Genomic DNA, 19,921 nt, shown 5'->3' with positions numbered 1-19,921 from the left:
TGTCACATCATTCAGTAGCATCCCATTCACCAGTGTCAAAGAGCTCCATTGCTTGGGAAGGCTGACTAGCTTTCAAGAGGCTTATGCAGATGGGGCAGTAGGAGAATCCAGAGCCCACTCCTGCCCTGATCATCCTGGGACTGCCGCGAGACTGCTGCAACCAGACACCGTGGTGCTGAGGGCACCTGCTGCCAGGTCCCGAATCGGCTGTGAAAAGGAGCATTAAGAAACCGCTCCTTTTGTGCCCTGTTTTGGATCGTATTTGGTGGCCCTGGTGTAGTCTCTGAGTGATCTGGGGGCATGCATCATGTGCACACCCCACCCCTAGATCGGCCTGACAGCGGCCCCTTTGAGGCATAGATGGCTTTTAGGGGTTGAAGCAAGATCCGGGCCAGCATACTTAATGTGAGCAGATAAACTAGCCAGGAAGGAGATAGATTCCTGTGAAGGCTGAACCTGACTTTTGTACATCCAAACAAATCAGGATCAAAGGCCAGTTTTAATACAGCATTTGACGTTGGCTGCAATGTACATACAGAGCCCTTTCCTTGCTTCATTTGACTTTTTATGATTTCTATTTTATAATGGGATGGGATGGATGTTAAGTTTGGTTGGGGCTTTGTGGAGTTCTTCATTTAAACAGGATTGGAATAATTATGAGTGCTATGAAGATTTCTGGTGAATATGTATCAAACACTTTGGTAATTTTATATATTACTCTGAACTGTATGAATTTGTAAACTGAGTTTAAGGGAAGTTGGTGGAATTTCCTTTTCAGTAACCATGCTGGGGATGGGTTAAGGTAAGGTTTGTGAAGGTCAATTTAGCTGACAAAGATGTTACAGTATGGTACAAGTGAATGATGAAGGTTAACAAGATTTGTAGGCAAGTTTCTGCTCAGTTACACTTTTGTTTCTTGAGAAAAGGTCAAAGCTCCAAAGCAGACAACCTGATAAAGCCTCTCACAGATGGTTTCAGTTCAAACCCTTTGACAATGGTATAATACTTTAAAAAGTATTATACCATTGGGATAGTAGAAATTGTACTGTGGCTTTCTCTTTTGAACTACAGATGGATATAATGGGCTGGATCCAGACATGGTCCTCTGCAATTGCATGGTCTCCTTCTCATGGCAGGATCTGAGATATAGCAAAATTGTTTTTTACTGAAGCAGGAAGGGGGATGTTGCAGTGTTTTTTGCTGCTGTATCCCTTACTTAACATTGGCTTTCATTTTGTTTTGGAGTACAGCCCTTCAGGCCTGCTTTTGTAGTAGTGTTTAGGCTGAGGAAAATGTGCATACAGAGTGTATTTCAAAAACAGCTGGTTCTTGCAAACCCCGCTCTATTGAATAATTATTGACATTTAAGGTGGGCCCATCAGAGGGAGCATTGCAAGTGCACATTTTGGGTTACTTGTTTGTCCTAGTCAGTGGTAACGTAAAATGACAAAAATTGTTCCATAATACTGAGAAGCAAAAGGGTCATGCTCAGATTATCATTAGGTTGGGTCCTATTCAGGGGAAACTGAAATGTCCTCCCATATTGGAACACTGGAATATCCTCAGGGGATAGGAGGTACAAGATTTTTGCATGAAACTGTAACAGCAACCATGGGCACAAAATACCTCATAACTCTCTACATATCTCTTAAAAATTCTTAATGCCTATGGTTTAATGGGATTGAAATATTTGTCCCTCGCATGGGGATGAGGAATAAATTCTGGGGTCTTTTTGGGGGGGGAGCGAGAAAAAATGAAGCATAGATGGTCCAGTTAAAAGTTTTATCACTAATTATGGCAAAAGGAAAATGTCAGGATTCATTATTATTGAATGTTACAGTGTACTGTATAATAGTGACACTAGCATCTTTCTTGAGTTGAGGACTGGCCAGTTTTCAGTGTATCTGAACTTTACTGACAACTGAATTTTCCACAAATAGGTACATGAAACATTCCCACAAATATATTTTTGTAAATCAAATTCCATCAGGTATACCTTGTTCTGCACTAGTGAAAAAGGAAAAATGGTGTCCTGGAATAGTCAGTTGGAGGAGCTAATGTTCTGTAATTCAGTTGCTGGGCTGCTGGGCTGGAAGAAAAATTGACTGGATAGTAGAAGTTAGTGCAGTTTAGGTTTTCCCCCAGGTAGTTGCTCTTTGATTTTGTTATGATCCCCCCCCCCCCCCAAGAATCTCTTTGGAGGGATGTGTTAAGCAGCACAAATGGCACCTCTTCAGATTCCTGTTTTATCAGTGAATTGTTCTGATAAGAGCAGACAGATTCTTTCATTTTATTTCACTTTCAGACCCATTTAATTAAGCAGTAAAAGCAGTATGTGAATGCTGTTAATTCAGTGTCTCAATGAACCGAGAGCTCTTTTGACTTTCTCTGAAAGTAACATGATAACTGGGTTTTGACAGTTGTCAATTAATTAAAAACTTAAAAGTGCCTGGTATCTCCAGTGTTTTGACTCACATAGCTGAAATTCAGTTCATTCCCAACTTTGAATTCTGGCAGTGGAATCAAAATTAGTTTTGGTTACAGCTTTTTTAGTTTTGATTAGAGCTTTTTTGGTTTCCAGTATCAGTGCCTGCAGAATAGAAGAAGAACATAAGAACCACGTTGGATCAAGCCAAAGTCCTATTTAGACCAGCATTCTGTTCTCACAGTGACTAACCAGGTGCCTGTAGGGCATGAGAATACTAGCTGAAAGTAGTGGCAACTCTCGGTATTTTTAAATTTCTACAATTCTGCGGGAACTTGGCCTAGAAAACTGTTTTTGACGAGTGGTGCCCCCCACAGATTTTGCTAGCATAAAGGGCAAATCTAGCTAGAGACCTTGAAAGGAATAGTTTCATTTAAACTGAAAACCTTTCTCAACGATGGAATCTGGAAAAATTGCAACAAGTGTACTAAATGTCATTTGTGCAGATGTCACCACTGTTGGCTGAAGATCCAGAGGTAGTGCAGCACTGTGGAGCATGTAGGACCCACATGCTCTCAGCCTCAGAAGAAGGCAATGTCAAGCCTCTGAACAAATGTTGCAAAGAAATCTTGCCAAGAAAACCCCATGATAGGTGTGTTTTAGGGTTGCCATAAGTTGGAAATGTCTTGAAGGGACACAACAACAGCAGCAACATATAGACATGGTCTTACACAAGTACAGCATCTTTTAGAATTGGTTTGAGTTCCAGTTCCCAAGTTGCGTCTCACTTCAAGAACCAGATTGAGGGAATTAGTAGCACCACTCTATTCTGCTTTGGTCAGACTTCACTTGAAATACCACATCTAGTTCCGGGCACCATGGCTGAAGAAGAATATCATCAAGCTGGAATATGTCCAGGGGAGCTGGTTATCTTTAGCCTGGAAAAGAGAAGACTGAGGTTCCTTAGAGGTGATCCTGGTCAGTCAAAAGGAAGATCAGGGAAAAAGGACTTTGCTCTTGTGGATGGGGTTACACTCCCCTTGAAATGTCAGGCTCATAGATTATGTGTTCTTCTAGACTCAACTCTGAGCCTGAATGCCCAGTTTTCAGCAGTGACCAGAAGTGCATTTGCACAGTTAAAACTAGTACACCAGCTGTGCAAATTCCCTGAGATATCAGATCTGTTTACAGATTATGTCCTATTTGGACTACTGTAATGTATTCTATGTGGGGTTGCCTTTGGAAACTATTCAGAAATTTCAGTGGGCCCAAAATGCTGCAGCCAGAATGCTGCTTGGGGCCATTTAAATGGAGCATATAACTCCCCTATTAAAACAGCTTCTCTGGCTACCAGTTAGTTTCCGGGCACAATTCAAAGTGCTGATGATGACCTATAAAGCCCTATATGTTTTGGGTGCAGACTCAGAAAGACCATATCTCCCCTTACAAACCTGCCCAAGTTTTAAGGTCTACCAAGGAAGGCATGTTTGGTGAGGACACAAGAGAGAGCCTTCTTCAAGGGTATTCCCACCCTCGGGAAGTCCTTTCCGCAGGAGACTAGACTGCCCCCTCATATAGTTTCCTTTTGTCAGTAGACAAAGAATTTTTGTTCAAGCAGACTTTTAAAGTGTAAGCGGGGGGGATTCTTATTGATATCTTTTATTTATCTTTTAAAGTTTAGTAAAAGGCGAAAGATTTATACGATCTGAAGAGAAACCTTTTTCAAACGCTCCCTATTATTACGACAAGAAAAATCTTCAAAAATTGGAATAAAGATATCTCTGATTTCATCTGGAGAGGGAAAAAGCCAAGAATCAAACTTAAGAACCTACAGGATGACAGTGAAAAAGGCGGTTTGGGACTACCTTCTTTGCAATCTTATTATGAAGCATGTAGTTTAGTTTGGGTAAGAGAATGGATGATACTGTCAAATAAAACACTGTTAGAACTGGAGGGAGAAGATCTTAATGTGGGTTGGCATTGCTATCTGGTTTATGGAAACAACTCACTTAGCAAATCATTTACAAACCATGTAATCAGAAAACCCCTCTTTGAAACGTGGAATAAATACAAGAGACATATCTTACCTAGGATTTGCGCCTGGGTCTCTTCACATGAAGCCATTTGTAGGAAAGAGACGAACGAGGGGATTGGATGGTTAAGATATGAGGACCTGTGGGTAAAAACAAGAGAAGAGGTAAGAATGAAAACAAGAGAAGAACTAACTGAGGAAACAAATATTAATTGGTTCACATACAGGCAAATTTATGAGAGATTTAAAATGGACAAAAAGACAATCGGGTTTGAATTAGATATTAAAAAAATCGAATTGAGCAAAATTTTGTATTTAGATAATACCAAACTAATTGGGAAAGTATATGTAATATTGCTATCTTTGGAAATGGAAGAAGAGACAGTTAAAAGTCAGATGGTAAAATGGGCTACATGTGTAGGACATCCAATTATGCTAAATCAATGGGAAAAGGTGTGGAAAGACCAAAAAAAGTTAACTATTTCACAAAATATTAGAGAAATTTTTTTTAAAATGATGTATTTCTGGTATCTTTCACCCTATAAGATGGCCAAAATCTATAAAACCAAAAAAGATAATTGTTGGAAATGTAGAAAGAAAAAGGGAACTTTTTTTCATGCATGGTGGGAGTGCAGTAAAGCAAAACAATTTTGGAGGATGGTCAATAACTCGATCAATCAGATAATGGGAACAGATTTGGTACCCAAGCCGGAGTTGTATTTATTAGGAATGCTGGATGAAGGAATCAGAAAAGAAGATGAGAGGGCAATATTTCACATGATTTCATTAGCAAGAATTTGCTATGCACAAAGATGGAAGAGTGAGGAAATACCATCGAGTGATGAGTGGCTATTAAAAGTATACGAGGCAATGGGGATAGACACTATGATACTGAAGTCAAATAATATGTGTTGAGATAAGCATCTAGAATATTGGAAGAAAGTGTCAACTTTTTTTGAAAACGAGTGGGGTAGAGAAGCTACTATAGGTTTGATGTAAAACCACCATAACTTGAACGAACAGTTCACTGTCAACATTTTTCCGGCAGTGGTAAGGTGAAAAGTAGGGTCTTCTTTTTTGTACTTCGTCAAGTCCTTTTCTTTTTTCTTTTTGAAAATGATAATCAAAGTTGAACACTGAATAACTGATAGACAAATATGATCAACAAGAGTATGTCTGGTAGTTAGGAAGTCAACCTGTTTGTTAGATGTCATGTTATTTGTAAGTAGATATCTAAGGGTAGAGTTGATAGGATAGGAGGAAGAGAGATAGGAGAGAACTGTTAGATATGTGGTTATGTTTGTGATTTAGATGCTTGTATGTTTTTTATGTTCTATGTGTTGTGTATTATATGTTTTTGTATATGTATGTACTAGTATGTATTTTTTTTCTTTTTTTTAATCTAATAAAATTATAAAAAAAAGTTTAGTATGCCTTTTAAATGATATTATACTGTTTTATGTAGTGATTTTAATTTGTTGAATTTCTTTATTTTGAAGGTTTTTTAATTGACTCTCTATGGGAGCCACCTTGGGTCCCACTATGGGAGAAAAATGGCATACAAATGAAATATAAATAAATAAATAAAGACAACTATCTTTAAATTGCTGAAGGAATGTCACATGGAAGATGAAACAAGTTTATTTTCTATTGCTCCAGAATTTAGAATATGAACTAATGGATTCAAATTACAAGAAAAGAGATTTCACCTAAACATTAGGAAGAACTTCTTTTTTAACTGTAAGAGCTGTTCAACAGTGGAATAGGTTGTGTTGGAGGATAGTGGACTCTCCATCTTAGGTGGTCTTTAAACAAGGTTGGATGGACATCTTTCAGGACTACTTTAGTTGTGTATTTAGTTGTATAGAGAGTTTGACTACATGACCCTTGTGGTCCCCTCCAGCTCTTAATGTTCTTTGATTCTGTCTATTCCAGCTGTTTACTAAGTTGATGAAACTGTGAGTGGGAGGTTGAAATAAAACCCACCAGGAGTGATCAGCATATGGATAGTGTGTTTTTTTTAAAATCTCTTGAGATCTCTATGCCATTGGAGGCAATTTACTGGTGGCCATGTACGACAAGTGAGCAAAGCTGCCTCTTTTTCTTTTTTCACTCACCCTCCCTGCCTCTTTTCAACTTTCCCTTGTCCCCCAGGGGTTCCAGGAAGGGACAGTTCACTGGCAGAGAGTTTTGATTAGACCAAGGGCTAAAAGATATTGGGCAAATGGCTGTCCCATGTAAAGAAGAGGTTCCTGCACAATTCTTTGTTTCAGCCAATTGAATGAAATATGCCCAAACAGCAGGAAAAGCCTGCAAATGGAAGCTTCTGCAGAAGCCTCTGTTAACATTTGTGACCTACTTGTTTGAGTCAGAAAGCGGCAACCTGGATTAGAAGAGAGACCTTGCTAAGCACCTGTGTGCAATATGAAGAAGGTTACCAACTGTGACTTTATCTTTTTTGATGTGTCTTGTTTTACAAAAGTCTCCTGCAGTAAACCAGTAATTTAAGAATCCTTTTTACTTCTTGAATAGCAAAGTGTTGGTTGGTCTGTCTTTACACATAACCCCATGTCTTCCTCTTGGATGTTTCTTTTCTTAACCACAGTAATGTGCCCTCCATTGTTTTCTTCAAATCATGCTGCTGCTGTTCTCACAGGGTAGCAGTGTGTCTTCTGTACAAATGGGTTTCTTATAAAAATGTAGTGGGTTTTTGCTAATCTTCTCTTGCTTCCTCTCCCTGCCTCACTGTAACAGTTTGGCTGTATTACTCACAGAGTAGTTCTGAAAAGTTTGCTTCAAGAATTCCAGTTTTGGCTATAGGTTTTTTTGCACATATGGTATGTTAGTTTCCTCGGTTTTGTGAAAACAAAGTAATAAACATGATTGAAGAATAGCTAGCATGGCTGCCTCTTCTCACTTCCATAAACATAATAGAAAGCAATTGGGGGAAATACACACACAAAACTAATTAAGGGTTTTAATTTGTTAATTGTCTCAGTTTGATTAGAAGACAGATGGTGATTATCAACAGAGATCTAAACGGACCTTTCTAAGACTGTTTTTGACAGTTACAATAAACTTGTGCAAATAATTCAAAATAAAGCTAACTGCACATTATACTATAGCTGTGTTCAATGCCACCTTTGATTTTAAAATGTTAATGATTTATAAAAACAAAATGAGGAGGCACCAGATAGGACTTTGAGTATACAGTTTCCCCTCCATGTCCATGGACTTTAAATGTGCAGACTTGGAAATCCGCGGAGGGGTGACCACTATTAACATTAATGGGGTGCCCCCCCACAGCACACGTCCCTGCATGCATGCTCCCCATTCAAGCCTATGGGGCTTGAATGTGTGTGAGATTTCGAACTTGCGGGTGGTAGTGTTCCGGAAAGGATCCCCTGCGAGTTCAAAGGGTCGACTGTAAATGCAACCATTTCTGCACACTTTTGCTTCCTGTGTATTTTTAAGCCATGTGTGTATTTGTTGTTCTTAATTACCATCAAGTCAACTTTATGACAACCTAAGAGACCTCCAGATCTCCTTGTTATCATCAGCTCAACTCAAGTCCTGCAAACTCAGGGCTGCAGATTTCTTGATTGGGTCTATCCACATGCGTTTCACACAATATGAGTTTCACATAGACTCAGCTTTGACGATCCACAGGTTGCTAAATATCTGATCCATCGCTATGGGAAAGTTTATGGACTATACTGGGAGGAAATCAATGGATTGTTCAAAACAATTGCTTTGGAATTTACAAATACTCTGCTGTATCTCTTGTACGTTTAGCTAGCATGGGTTGTGAGTCAAATGATCACCTCAGTTGAGGCTATAAATGTGCACTGTTAATGATTGTGATGAAAGAAGTTGTGATAATTTGCTTCAGTCCTACCTGCGGGGTAATTTAGGTTTCCCAAGTCTTCATCCTTTGCTAAGGAAACAAAAATATTGAATATTGAATATTAAAAATGTCAAAGCCTAGCCTGTTCAGTTTTAAATTAGCAGAGTGGCAGAAATGTGCTCTTGTCTAACTATGCTTTCCTAAGAACTGAGATTGACCAAAACACAACAAACATGTAGTTTGTAGTTTTAAAAAAGTTTACTAATGGCTTTAATCTATATTTACATAGAAGCTTTATCCTAATCTAGCTAGTGAATAGTTCAGGTAAAATAAATATTTATCTCACCATCTTTCCAAAGCAAGTTGAGAGATAAGGAAGATGGAAACACAACTGCTCAGCTGAAAATATTTTGAGAATTTTTAGCATGCATGATTTAAAGTGAGCTGTGAGAATTTTCTTGTGTTTGGCATCTGACGATCTGAGGACTGTATGGGTGACAGTGGCTTAGAGCCAGACTTGGATATGTACAGAGTGAACACATTAAAAGTAATGGGGCATTATAGCTAATTTCAGTCCTGATGAGTTCAGTTGCTGTTTTCCAAGTATAACTTAAGTCTGGATCCAAACTTATGCATGTGCTTCGATGTGTGCTGACTCAATGGTCTATAGTCTTTTACTGTATAGTCTGCTTTGAATCCCATAGGAATAGTAGTACAGTGCACTTGCACCATATGCAGGTACACCATATGCGGCTTTCAGCTTACGCTGAAGCCGCACCACAATAAAATGAATGGCATGTGTGCTGTGCCGTGCTGGGAGCATTGGTTTCAATGGGGCTCAAGCATATGCATGTTTTGCCTTATGGGGGGGGCGGGCGGGGCGTCCGGAATGGATCCCCCACGTAATGTAAGGGCCCACTGTGTTTTCTTATTTTTTAAAAAATAAGGGACTAAAAGATGTTGCTCTGGCACTCTTGCCTTGTTCCTAACTGTATTTACAAACCAAATTCTTAAGAATGAGAAAAGGGTGCCAAAGAAAGTATTTTAGTCCTTTATTTTAAAAAAAATTCTGCTGTTCCTATGGGTTTTGGAGCAATGAGAGAAGCATGGTTTCAGCAATTGAATGGCTAAAAAAACAGATGTTGAACGATTGTTGATTGTTCAGAGGATGATTTTTGCAACATTTAAATACTTCATAAACAAAACAATCTTACCATACACGCATAATACCATGACAAAATAATTATATCATTATTAAAATTGGCATACTATTGGATTGGTATAAATAATACTTGTAATGGTGGCAAGAACTGTTGTTTGTTATAACCTAGTCTGAAGTCTTGAGAAGCAGCTCTAGAAAAAATTCTTAATGTTTTAGGATGCGTTAATCTTTATTCAACTTTGGAGCTGGGCTAACATGAACTGTGGCATTTTGAAACAGGTCAGCTTCATAAATCATGGCTTTAGGTTTCCTTGCTTACAAGAACTAGTTAATTTTAACCACAGTTTGCTGTTCAGGATGAATAACAAACCACGGTTAAAGAAAAATGGAAGTGAGCATCTCACAGTATGGTGTGTGTGTGTGTATAAGCTTAAAACTTAGGCGGGTTACAAACCACCATAAAGTACACGCTCCGTGCGTACTAGGGTTAGGAAGGTTCTTACCTTCCTCACGGCCCTTCCTCCCAGTACGCGCAGAGCGCGTCGTAAATGGCGGCGCTCATCCACATCGGCGTTGCCATTTTGACACCTTGGACACTGTGCGTCCAGACATGTCGCGGCGGAAGTGACGCCACGAGGGTGTGCTCCGCCCCTTGCGGTGCCACTTCCGCGTTTTGAAAAGGAGTGCAATTTCGGCGCTCCTTTTTCGCTGCGCGGGGAAGCCTTGTGGACTGGCCACTGGGGCTTCCCTACACAGCGAATGGCGGCGGCGGGAAAACGGCCCCTTGAGGGCTGTTTATGACCCACCATAGAGCTGCTGTAGCCATTATTGGCTCCCTTGAGGCTTTCTTAATCTTTTGGTCAATTGTGCATCTGATTTTCACATTTTTACTAAGGTTAATTTTGATGTCCCATTTAATTTTCCGTAGCAATCTAGGAAGCCTTCGCTTAAAACATTTTCAGTGATTTTTATAACTACTATAACATTTATTTTAGGTTTCAGAAATTGAAAAGAAGGAGAGTGCAGGTGATCTGCGAAGTGCAACTCCTGGTTTTAGTGATTCTGATGTCAAAGATAACGTCTTCTATCTGGTAAGTGAATTTGTAAAGATTGTGATAGCATTTCGTATAAATGAATATTTTTTATTCTTATTCAGGCCTTTTCCCACTTAGTCAAATCGTATTGCTACTTCCTATTCTGATTACTTCTGTCTATAGTTATCATGTCATAGATTTGTCTCAAAGGAAATGGGTGGTTGATCTATCAATCTGTATACACATCCTAAACTGTCAGTTTCTGTCCACATAGGTAGATGGGGTACTTTTCCCGAGTAAGCATTTTCAAGTATTTTTTTTTAATAACCAGAGAATGGAGCAGACACTTCAGCTGGGACTGTATCTATAAATACAAGTATACCAGTGATATGTAAACCATTTTTCCATAATATAGTCATATGATAGTGAGTGCCCAATGTTAGTGTGTGTTGAAAACAGTCCTGTGGCTATTTCTAAGGTTGGATGGCTCCAGAAAGTATGTGACTTATTAAATATGTATTTGGAGGTATTTTCTTCTCATTAGACCCAGTTCAAAGCAGGGATACTTTTATGATGTGAGAACAGTCATTATAAAAATTCTAAAAATGAAGTTTGTGTTTCTTGTATGCAATTCATATGTTAATACAGTCAGGAAGCAGATCTTTTGCAGCATCTGAAGAGCTATGTGCTCATCCTATAATCACTTAAAGCTGGTCAGAGTTTTTCATTATATTTCTTACATTTGATTTATTAGAACTGGATTTATTTGGGTCCTATATAAGATGTTTAACTAGCAGTTTAGCCCAGGCCTTTATAGATTACATCTACATCTACATTTCTTATTCAGGTTCCTTTCAGTGATGCTGCGGATTTAGTTCGTGTGAGAAGAGTTTACTTTCTTGGTGGTTATGCCTATGTCCCTCATCAGGATTTCCTTGCCATTCTCTTGAACAATTACAGAACCAGACTGTCAAAAGCCCTGGCAGTAAGTCTTTTCTTTCCTAATTTGCTCTGAGCCTTATGCCTCCTTTTAGTTGGACTCAGTTTTATAAATGGCAACATTGCATCCAGCCTGGGAAAATTGATAGTGGAAGGGCATGGGGATTTTGCTTACAGAATTTGAAAAGTATTTCAGCATTTAAAAAAAAGCCTTATCCTCATTAAGTGTTACCTCATCTTTATTGTACTTTGTATAGATGGAGCCCTTCTGCAAGAGGTGGCATTAAAATCTTGCAATTGTTTTCTTTGACAGCTCTCAATTGCAGCCAGTTGTCTTCTGCTGTAAAGAACATAATAATTTTAAGTGGGGGAACAGAAGCAAAACTGTCATTTCTAAGCCTGCAGTACTGTTGGTCAGTGTGTTACTCAATATATAAAATAAATCCTTGCCATTGGGGAAAGACATGATCTCAGTGCAGCCTAAGGCTTTCTCTTCCGTAGCACCCTGGTTATGGAATTTAAAATCCTTGGGGGATGGCTTTCTCTTTGTCCCAACACCATCAGAGACACATCTGGAGTCAGGGAGAGGTTGCTCTCAGTCTGTGGCATTTCCTCACAGATGCTTGTCCCCCTTCCAAGTTTACTCTTTTTCCACTAGCAAAGCCTTGGGCAGTTAAATGCGTGTTTCAGAGAGTTCTTTTAATGGAGGATTAAGCCATATTTTGCTTTAACTTATATTGGGAGAACTGTAGTTTATAAAATAATTACATCTATTAGGCAGTAATGCGGGGAGGCATTCACTGCTCCCCTTCCCGCATTGATCAGTTGACATCTGACTGCTTTTGTAAGCCAGGACAGCATGAGTCTAACATACACATGGTGCCTGTCACCTTTGGATGGCTCTTGTTCATATTCTCAGGCTGCACAAAGTGGAATACATCCTATAATATAACTATATCAGTATCAGTAGTAATCAGTAGTCACTCCCCAATAGCTTTGAGAACTGTGGAAGCAGGTTAGTGACAGAGGAGAATTCACTCCCCACTCAGTTCTCAGCCTTAACATATTTTCCCAGCTTCAAACTGCCAAGCTAATGCAAGCTTTTAAAAGATACTTTATTTATTCCTGTGTAGAAACTTAATAAATATACAACAAAGGAGTTGAGTGTTTTCAGTTACTAACCATAATTAACAATTAGTAAGAGGGGTTTGTGCAGAAAATATTACATATTGATAGAATATTATGTTGTAGTAAAACCTCCTCTGAATAAATCTTGCCTAGAAAACCCCATGTTAGGTTCACCTTAGGGTTGCCATAAGTTGGAAATACTTGAAGACACACAGCAACATCAAAAATTAAAGGATTCTTTGTGGCAAGAAATGTTGTGGCAAGAAATTGGCTATTGTTCTTAATGATAAAACTTGTGCATGGAGTTTATTTACCCAACAATACAGTATAGAACATTCAAAACAATGCAATGTGTGTCAGTGTGTCATTTTAAATATAATTTAGCATCTGTCTTCTTTCTGCTGTCCTTGAACTGTATTCAGAAGTACCATGGATCAGATGCTTTTTGAAAGCTCACTGTTAGAAGAGATTCCTTTCTGCATTGGTCCATTTGTTACTATAGTAGCAGAATGAAAACTCTTAACTAAGATAAGCACAACATGTGTTCTACTGAACATCTATTAAAACCATTCTTTGCCTAGCTTGAAAGCAGTAATTTTTAAAAAGTAAAAAAGAGTAAAATGGAATCTTTTCTCTATTAGACAGTATTAAATTCTTTGTGTTCTTCTTGGAATCTAGTACTATACCTTGATATACAGTAGGCTTCAAGTTACCTTAATCTTTCAGAGATGTCAGTTCTGAAATATCGTAAATCTTAAAAATCAGTTACGTGGAAACTGCTGTGAATGTCACAAAGTAACAAGAGTGCCTGGGAGAACTGTCCTGATATCTCAGCGAGTAGGTTTCTAGGGTCTTCTGCCTGAATCCACGCTTGAAATCTCCCAGCAACATGCTCTCAAACTAGCATCCGTAACAAATTTAGTGTTTCATCCTTCCTTGAGTATGGCACATAGTATCTGCTAATGTTTGAATTTTTTCTGTGGAGAGTGAGGAACAGTTTCTTCTGTCTTTCAACATGTAGATGTTTGTGAACTGCAACAACATTGTGAATATTTGTGTGATTAAAAACCAAAGTCTGTACTTGCAGAGAACGTTTGCACAAGTGTCCAACAATTAAAGTGATGGGCAACTTCTGGCAGCTACAAGAACCTGTCTGTGCAGATATAAGTATTTTAATAAACTCATCTGCTAAATGTTTTTAAAAGATGAAAAACCTGTCATGGGTAGTAAAGCCTTGACCATTTACATAAAGGATTCAGGTGAAGACTTTCATGATAAATAGATAATCTTCACCTGAATCTTTCATGTAACCTGGCATACCATCCTCAGCTATGCTGCCCAGAACATCTGAACAATATCTCAGTGAGACTGAATAGAACTATGCTTAGGAAGAATTACTCCTGTTATAAGTAAAAATAGCACTGACCATTTGCTTTACAGTATCAATATTGATCTATGGTCAATTTGTCACTCTCTGATATGTTACTATCTGTTGAATAATTCCGTAATTTAAATCTTCTGCAGGTTCTTCCTGTGTGAAGCACCTTACATTTAGTCTGTTGACTTTTCATTTTTTGTTAATAAGTCTGCCTGTTGAAGTGGTGTATCTTGCCCCCTCCCTCAGAATTCTGTTGCCCACAGACCTAATTGCTTCCCATTTTTAAATGTGTGAGGTTTTTTTTCAAGCAAACTTGCATTGTGGTAGCTCCTATTCAGCCTTAGAAATGTTGCTACCAGAGCTTAGTCACTTTGTACATGTTCATCATGAATTAATGGCTTTAAAAAAGAAGCCCCCAAATGCTGTGAGAAGTAGGCGAAATGGTTTATGAAGCACAAGAAGCCATAATGGAAAGTTCAAATCAATATAACAATTCTCTTGTGTCTGCATTAATGGAAGTGGCTTTGAGGAAGATCTTATTCTTAGTTTTTCTGTTCATAGCACTTCAGAATTAAGGCATTCATTCAGGCTTGTCTGTTACAGAGACAGGATAATAGCATAGTGACTATGAGCTTGAGGTGTGAATTAGGCGGCTTAGGCTCAAATCAGATCTCTGCTGAGCCCTCTCAAGATAACTTTATGGAAGTCATTCTGCTAGCTTCCTCTCCATATTGGAGACTGGTGTATTTTACTGGAATTGTTGAATAGACTGCAGAAAAGTGGCTTGGATCCACAGGTGCTCTTGCATGAGTAGAAGATGGCCCCATTCCTATTTCTGCTGGTTGACATTCTACAGCAGGCTCCCATGGCTCAGTTCATGCTGCTCAGGGGGCTTCCTCTGTTTTGGGGAGGGGAGGGCTTTTCAAGCAGTGCAGGTGATAAGAGTGGGGAGGTAGACTTACATGACTGTATTTATAGTGGGAAACTTCTTGCAGTGCACAGCTATGCTGTTGTTGACACATGACTGCCCTGAAACATAACAGATCTTAAACAAATTGCCTACTTGTCATGAGAAGATGTGAGCAGATCCTAGTTGCTAGGAAACAACAGAACACTGCAGTAGGTTTAGGGTTTTTTGGGTACTTGCAAACTCTTTGGCTGTTTTATCTACCACAACTATACTTGAGACCTATATAAATTTTTAGAGAAGGACACATTAACATTTTGTACAGTCTAATTTATGAGTACACAAGTACTGAGGTATTTATTTTCTTGAAGATTTATTAGCTATGACAGTGTAATTTTATAGTAGTTAAAAGTTTATGCACATATATAGCTTGGCACTGACATTTTCAAGCTTGAGATTGAAACCTGTAAAGTCTCCCTTACTGGATGCAACTCAGTTTGTGAAGAATGAGGTAAAAAACTTTTAACTAAATAAAATCTTTGCTCTAAGTTTCAAAGTGAAGTCAGAGCACAGTATGTTTTTATGGTCACCAAGCCTATGCTACAAATAATTTAACATGATGACAAGGCAGACAAATTGGAATGTATTGATAAACTCAGGCTTCCACCTGTTGGTTATCCAGTCACCATGGTGAGTACTCAGCTGCCTTTTGATGAGCATGACAAGTTTCAAAGGGGTGGATGAACTCCCTCTTTTCCAAACGTGAGAGAAGGCATGGTGTTTGCTTTTGTCTTCATGGATGTTTGGAACACCAGAAGGGACAGAGCAAAAACAAGTTTCTAGCTCACTCTTGGATGCTTGAGTTGAAGCAGGTGGTGGAAGTGTGTCTACTTGGCTCCGTGCTTGTCACTGGCTTGCAACCATAGAGTTAAAGCAAGCCTTTGTCTTCCCTGGAAATTATTATTTTTTATTTCATTACTCCATTTTAACAGTTATTTTTTTTCTAGCTGATATAATTTTTTCACAGTTGGCAAAGAGGGGGCACTTTTTCCATGACTCTGAAATAGCTTTCAAATAATAAGAGTACAGAGTAAAGTGTTAATAAGTTCTGTTTTGTTACTATGTTGTTTTAATGCCTTTTTATTTTTAGCCCAGATGCAGAGAAATCTTAGATGAGCAAAAGGGGAGCTCCTCTTGTGCAAGCCAGACAAGCCACAACAAGCAGTTCTTCCATCCTACTGCATTAGTTTTACCATGGCCCCATCACGTACTGTTCCAAAGAAATTCCCTAGTGCAGTTGGTTGTCTGTGCACCAAAATTCAGGAAAGCCTATTGTTAGAATTTGCCACTTAGTCTAAAGCTTAGTCAGTATGGTGCAGAAAACAGCATGGTTGTCTGAGATGCATGATGTCAAAATCAAAATTTCCAGTTGTCCTTGGACAAATCATGTAATCTTAGCCTGGAATACTGTATATGATTATTGCACAACTGAAATGTTGCCCTGAGTAGTTTACTGAAATGATGGGCTTGCCTTTCAGATCTATTTCTACAAGTGTCCTATTTTCCTAGCACCATATATGCCTTTTTTAGGCTTCATTCACAGTTTTAAAAAAAGAAACATGCTGATCTTAGAGCTGATTTTTCAGATGGATGCATTGTGAATGCATGCAACACAACCAAACTTTAGTTGCTGAAACTGGTAATTTGGAAAATAACTCAGGGGTTTTTCCTCTCCATTCCTAAATATTCTCATGTTGTTATGTTCTTTCATGGCATACATCACAAGACCAAAAATATGTGACTTTCTGATTGCAGATTGCACCTGTTTCTCTGTTTGGCCAGAGAGGTATGGATTGGGCAAATCCTGATGAAAATCAGGATAAGATCAGATTTTGACCCATCCATAATGAGACACCAGCAGCTGCTTGTCTATACATTTAGCAACAAGACTTGAAATCCTGAACAAGTTTTAATTCATCTTGTACAAATTGTGACTCATGAGACCCACTGTAAAACACTTTCTCATTTTTCTGTCTGCTTAAGATAGCAAAAACCAAAAGGATTTTCAGGTACCTGATAGATGGTTAGTGGTTTGTATTGGTCACCACAGTTTTGTGTAGTACATGTAGTGTGTTTGTATAGTGATTTCCTGGTTTTGCAAGAAGTAAACTGAGGGTTAAACAGACCAGCGTTATAAGCTGGCATGGGAGTGTGGTATACTCATGCCAGTCACCCCCATGCCATGCCAGCGTCACACTGTGCATCCAACCGCACGGCGGGGGGAATTATGGGGCTCCGTTGGTGCAGCATTTAGACGCGTTGTGCCAAAAGCCACCACCATGGCAGCAAGGGCACCTTTTTGCTGGTGCTAAAAGAAGTGCCATTTTGCTTAGCACCGGCAAAGCGCCAGGGCCGCGGCATGCAGTTGCTGTGGCCCTGATCCAGCAAGGAAAAGGCAGCAAGACACCATTCCAAAGGGGCGGTCTGTTTTGCCCCTTAATCTCCAAATACTCATTTAGAAATAGGGTGATTTTGTCATCTACTCAAGTCACTGGAATTATACTTTCTTCTAAGAAAAACAATAAATGCTAAAAACAAAAAAGTTGCTGATCTTAATGGTTTTTGTAGGATGCATTTTCAAAAGGAGTAGGGCCTCCAGTTTTGCCTTGTCTAATTATGTAGTTAATAGGGAAATTCTGCCTTTCCATTTGACTTCACTTAAACATGGAGAAGATTTAGATTTGGAATTTTATCTGTCTGTGTACTGGACTATTTGAGGAAAGGAGAAGTAGCAAACAAGGGGTATGCTACCTTTTCTGCTTCAAAGCCTGGCCTTGCATGACGTGAGAGAAGCTGCTGCCTGTGCAAGAGAAAAACTCTCTTTTAAAACAATTAAATTCATTTACAAAGAAACAAAAAATGAAAAGTACATAATATAAAAGTAATAACTATACTCACTACCTTATAACATCTTAGGCTTGCATCCTTCCGAGGTCGCTAAAATGAGTACCCAGACTGTTGGGGGCAAATTAGCTTACTTGCTAATTAGCTTACTTGCTGTTCACCGCTATGATCTTTGAAATAGCGGTATATAAATAAAAACAAACAAACAAAAAACAAATTATTGCTTTTGGGTGCCTTCAAGTAATTTCTGACTTATGGGGGCCCTAAAGTGACCCTATCGTGGGGTTTTCTTAACAAGATTTGTTCAGAGGAAGTTTTCCTTTGCCGTCCTTGGAGGCTGAGGTAATGGGACGTGCCCATGCGCCCCCCCCCCAAGTTTTGGTGGCTGCATGGGAACTTAAACGCTGGTCTGCAGAGTCAGAGTACAGTACAACACTCAAACCACTACACCATGCTGGATCTCTGATAACATCTTACAGCATGCTAAATATCTTGGCATTTCTGTCATAGTCCAAAAAGATATGTACTGTATATACTCATGTATAAGTCTAGACATTTTAGTCAAAAAATTGACCCAAAAAAACGTGGGTAGACTTATCCACGGGTCAATGTAAGTACTGTACTTTAACTCATACACACACACACACACATATAATGGAGCCATCCCCTGTACTGTTTCATCCATCCAGCCTTTAGGATGAGCACAAACAGTTATGCCTGCCAGAATTTTCTGGGATCATTTTCCATTGTATCATCCTGTAAAGACACACCCAACTAAAGATGGTGGCAGATTCGGGTGTGCAATGCCAGTACCCTGGTGAGATCAAACTCTTCTACCCAAAAAGGCTCTGATGCTGAATGTAAAGTTCCAAAAGGGTAAGTTTACTTTAAAGAACAAAAATAAAGAGTTTTCTCCTCCCCAGCTCTAAATAACTTGAAATAAAAGATACTTTACATTTGACTTTCAGCAATCTTCAGGGTGTCATCTCTCGGGCTTTGATCTTGATTTGATCTCCTCACTCAATGGAGCTGGTGCAGGGTCTTTCAGCTCCTGAATTCTTTGACTTGATGTTGGTAACTAAAATGGCTAACTTGTTCCTGGTAACTAAATCAACTAATGTGTAAGAAATGCCCTTTCTGGCTATCTAGGCCTGTTCTCCACCAAAAGACAGCTCTCTGCAAGCTCACAGAAAAGACTGCCTAATATTGAAAGCCTCTAGCTAAAAACAGGGCATGCTGGGAAGGGGCAAACCAAAACTGGAAAAATGCAGGGGATCCTACAGCTCCTCCCACAACTAATACAATGAACATTTCCTACACTAAAACATATTATGGCCTGAACTAATATGAAAGAAAATGCAGGGGAAGATTCAAACGGTCCTGGCTGGACATCACACATCCTTTACATCCTTTGTTACATGCCCCTAAGTTTTACCCTCAACTTTTCCATGGGTCATATCACAATCCATAATTTTGGCCCCAAAACTTGCCCTCGACTTATACATGAGGTCGACTTATAGATGAGTATATAGGTAAAAGCCCCTTTATATATAAATAAACAAACACTCACTATTTACTTTGAAGTACCCAAACTTTATTTTGTGTGTGTGTGTGTGTGTATAATATCTGTATTTAATGAAAATGTATTTTTTTTGCTCTCCCCCCACCCCCATGAAGACTGCAACCTATGGCTTAATTATAAAGCTCTTCATACTTAATGCTTGAAATACTCACACCTTTCCACATTTTTGCTAAACAGACTTTGACTGGTACAAACAATATAAGATTGTGCATGCTCATAGGTTATACTGTATTTTCTGGAATATACCCAAATTGTAGCACTTAACATGTACCTGGCAATGTCTTCTAGCTGGTTATAGTTTTGGAAGTTCTGAAGTCTTACTCATTATTCTGTAGGATCAGTCCCACATTACAGTTCAACAGATACCTATATTCCTGCAGCCCTCCCTAGTATTTGTCATTTTGCATAATCTATACTAAGATGTTGGTGCTCCCTGAACATTATCTAGAAACCTGCCTGTTCTTAAAAGTCAGGCTAAACAAACCATTCTGATTTTCTAGATGTATTGGTTACATGGATCTCCCTCTTCCTTACTCTGTTGTTCCATAGATCTACATTACTAGATAGCTTGAGGGATAGCATA

The 19,921-nt window shown here is 38.9% G+C and overlaps 1 protein-coding gene across 3 annotated transcripts in view; it reads left to right on the top strand.

The window, feature by feature from the left end:
* LOC149311407 (DNA primase large subunit-like) overlaps window positions 1–19,921 on the top strand; it is a 113,001-nt gene that overhangs the window by 8,544 nt on the left and 84,536 nt on the right. For all 3 annotated transcript variants that reach the window (XM_089528564.1, XM_089528565.1, XM_089528562.1), the window contains exons 6-7: window positions 10,462–10,557; window positions 11,348–11,485. In XM_089528564.1, the coding sequence (XP_089384690.1) occupies window positions 10,462–10,557; window positions 11,348–11,485 (234 nt within the window). The remainder of the gene's footprint in view (window positions 1–10,461; window positions 10,558–11,347; window positions 11,486–19,921) is intronic.

The sequence above is a fragment of the Sceloporus occidentalis genome, unplaced genomic scaffold, assembly GCF_023333645.1.
Source record: "Sceloporus occidentalis isolate IW3139 unplaced genomic scaffold, rSceOcc1.0.p SCAF_6, whole genome shotgun sequence".
NCBI lineage: Eukaryota > Metazoa > Chordata > Lepidosauria > Squamata > Phrynosomatidae > Sceloporus > Sceloporus occidentalis.
This window is presented reverse-complemented; position numbering and strand designations above follow the sequence as displayed.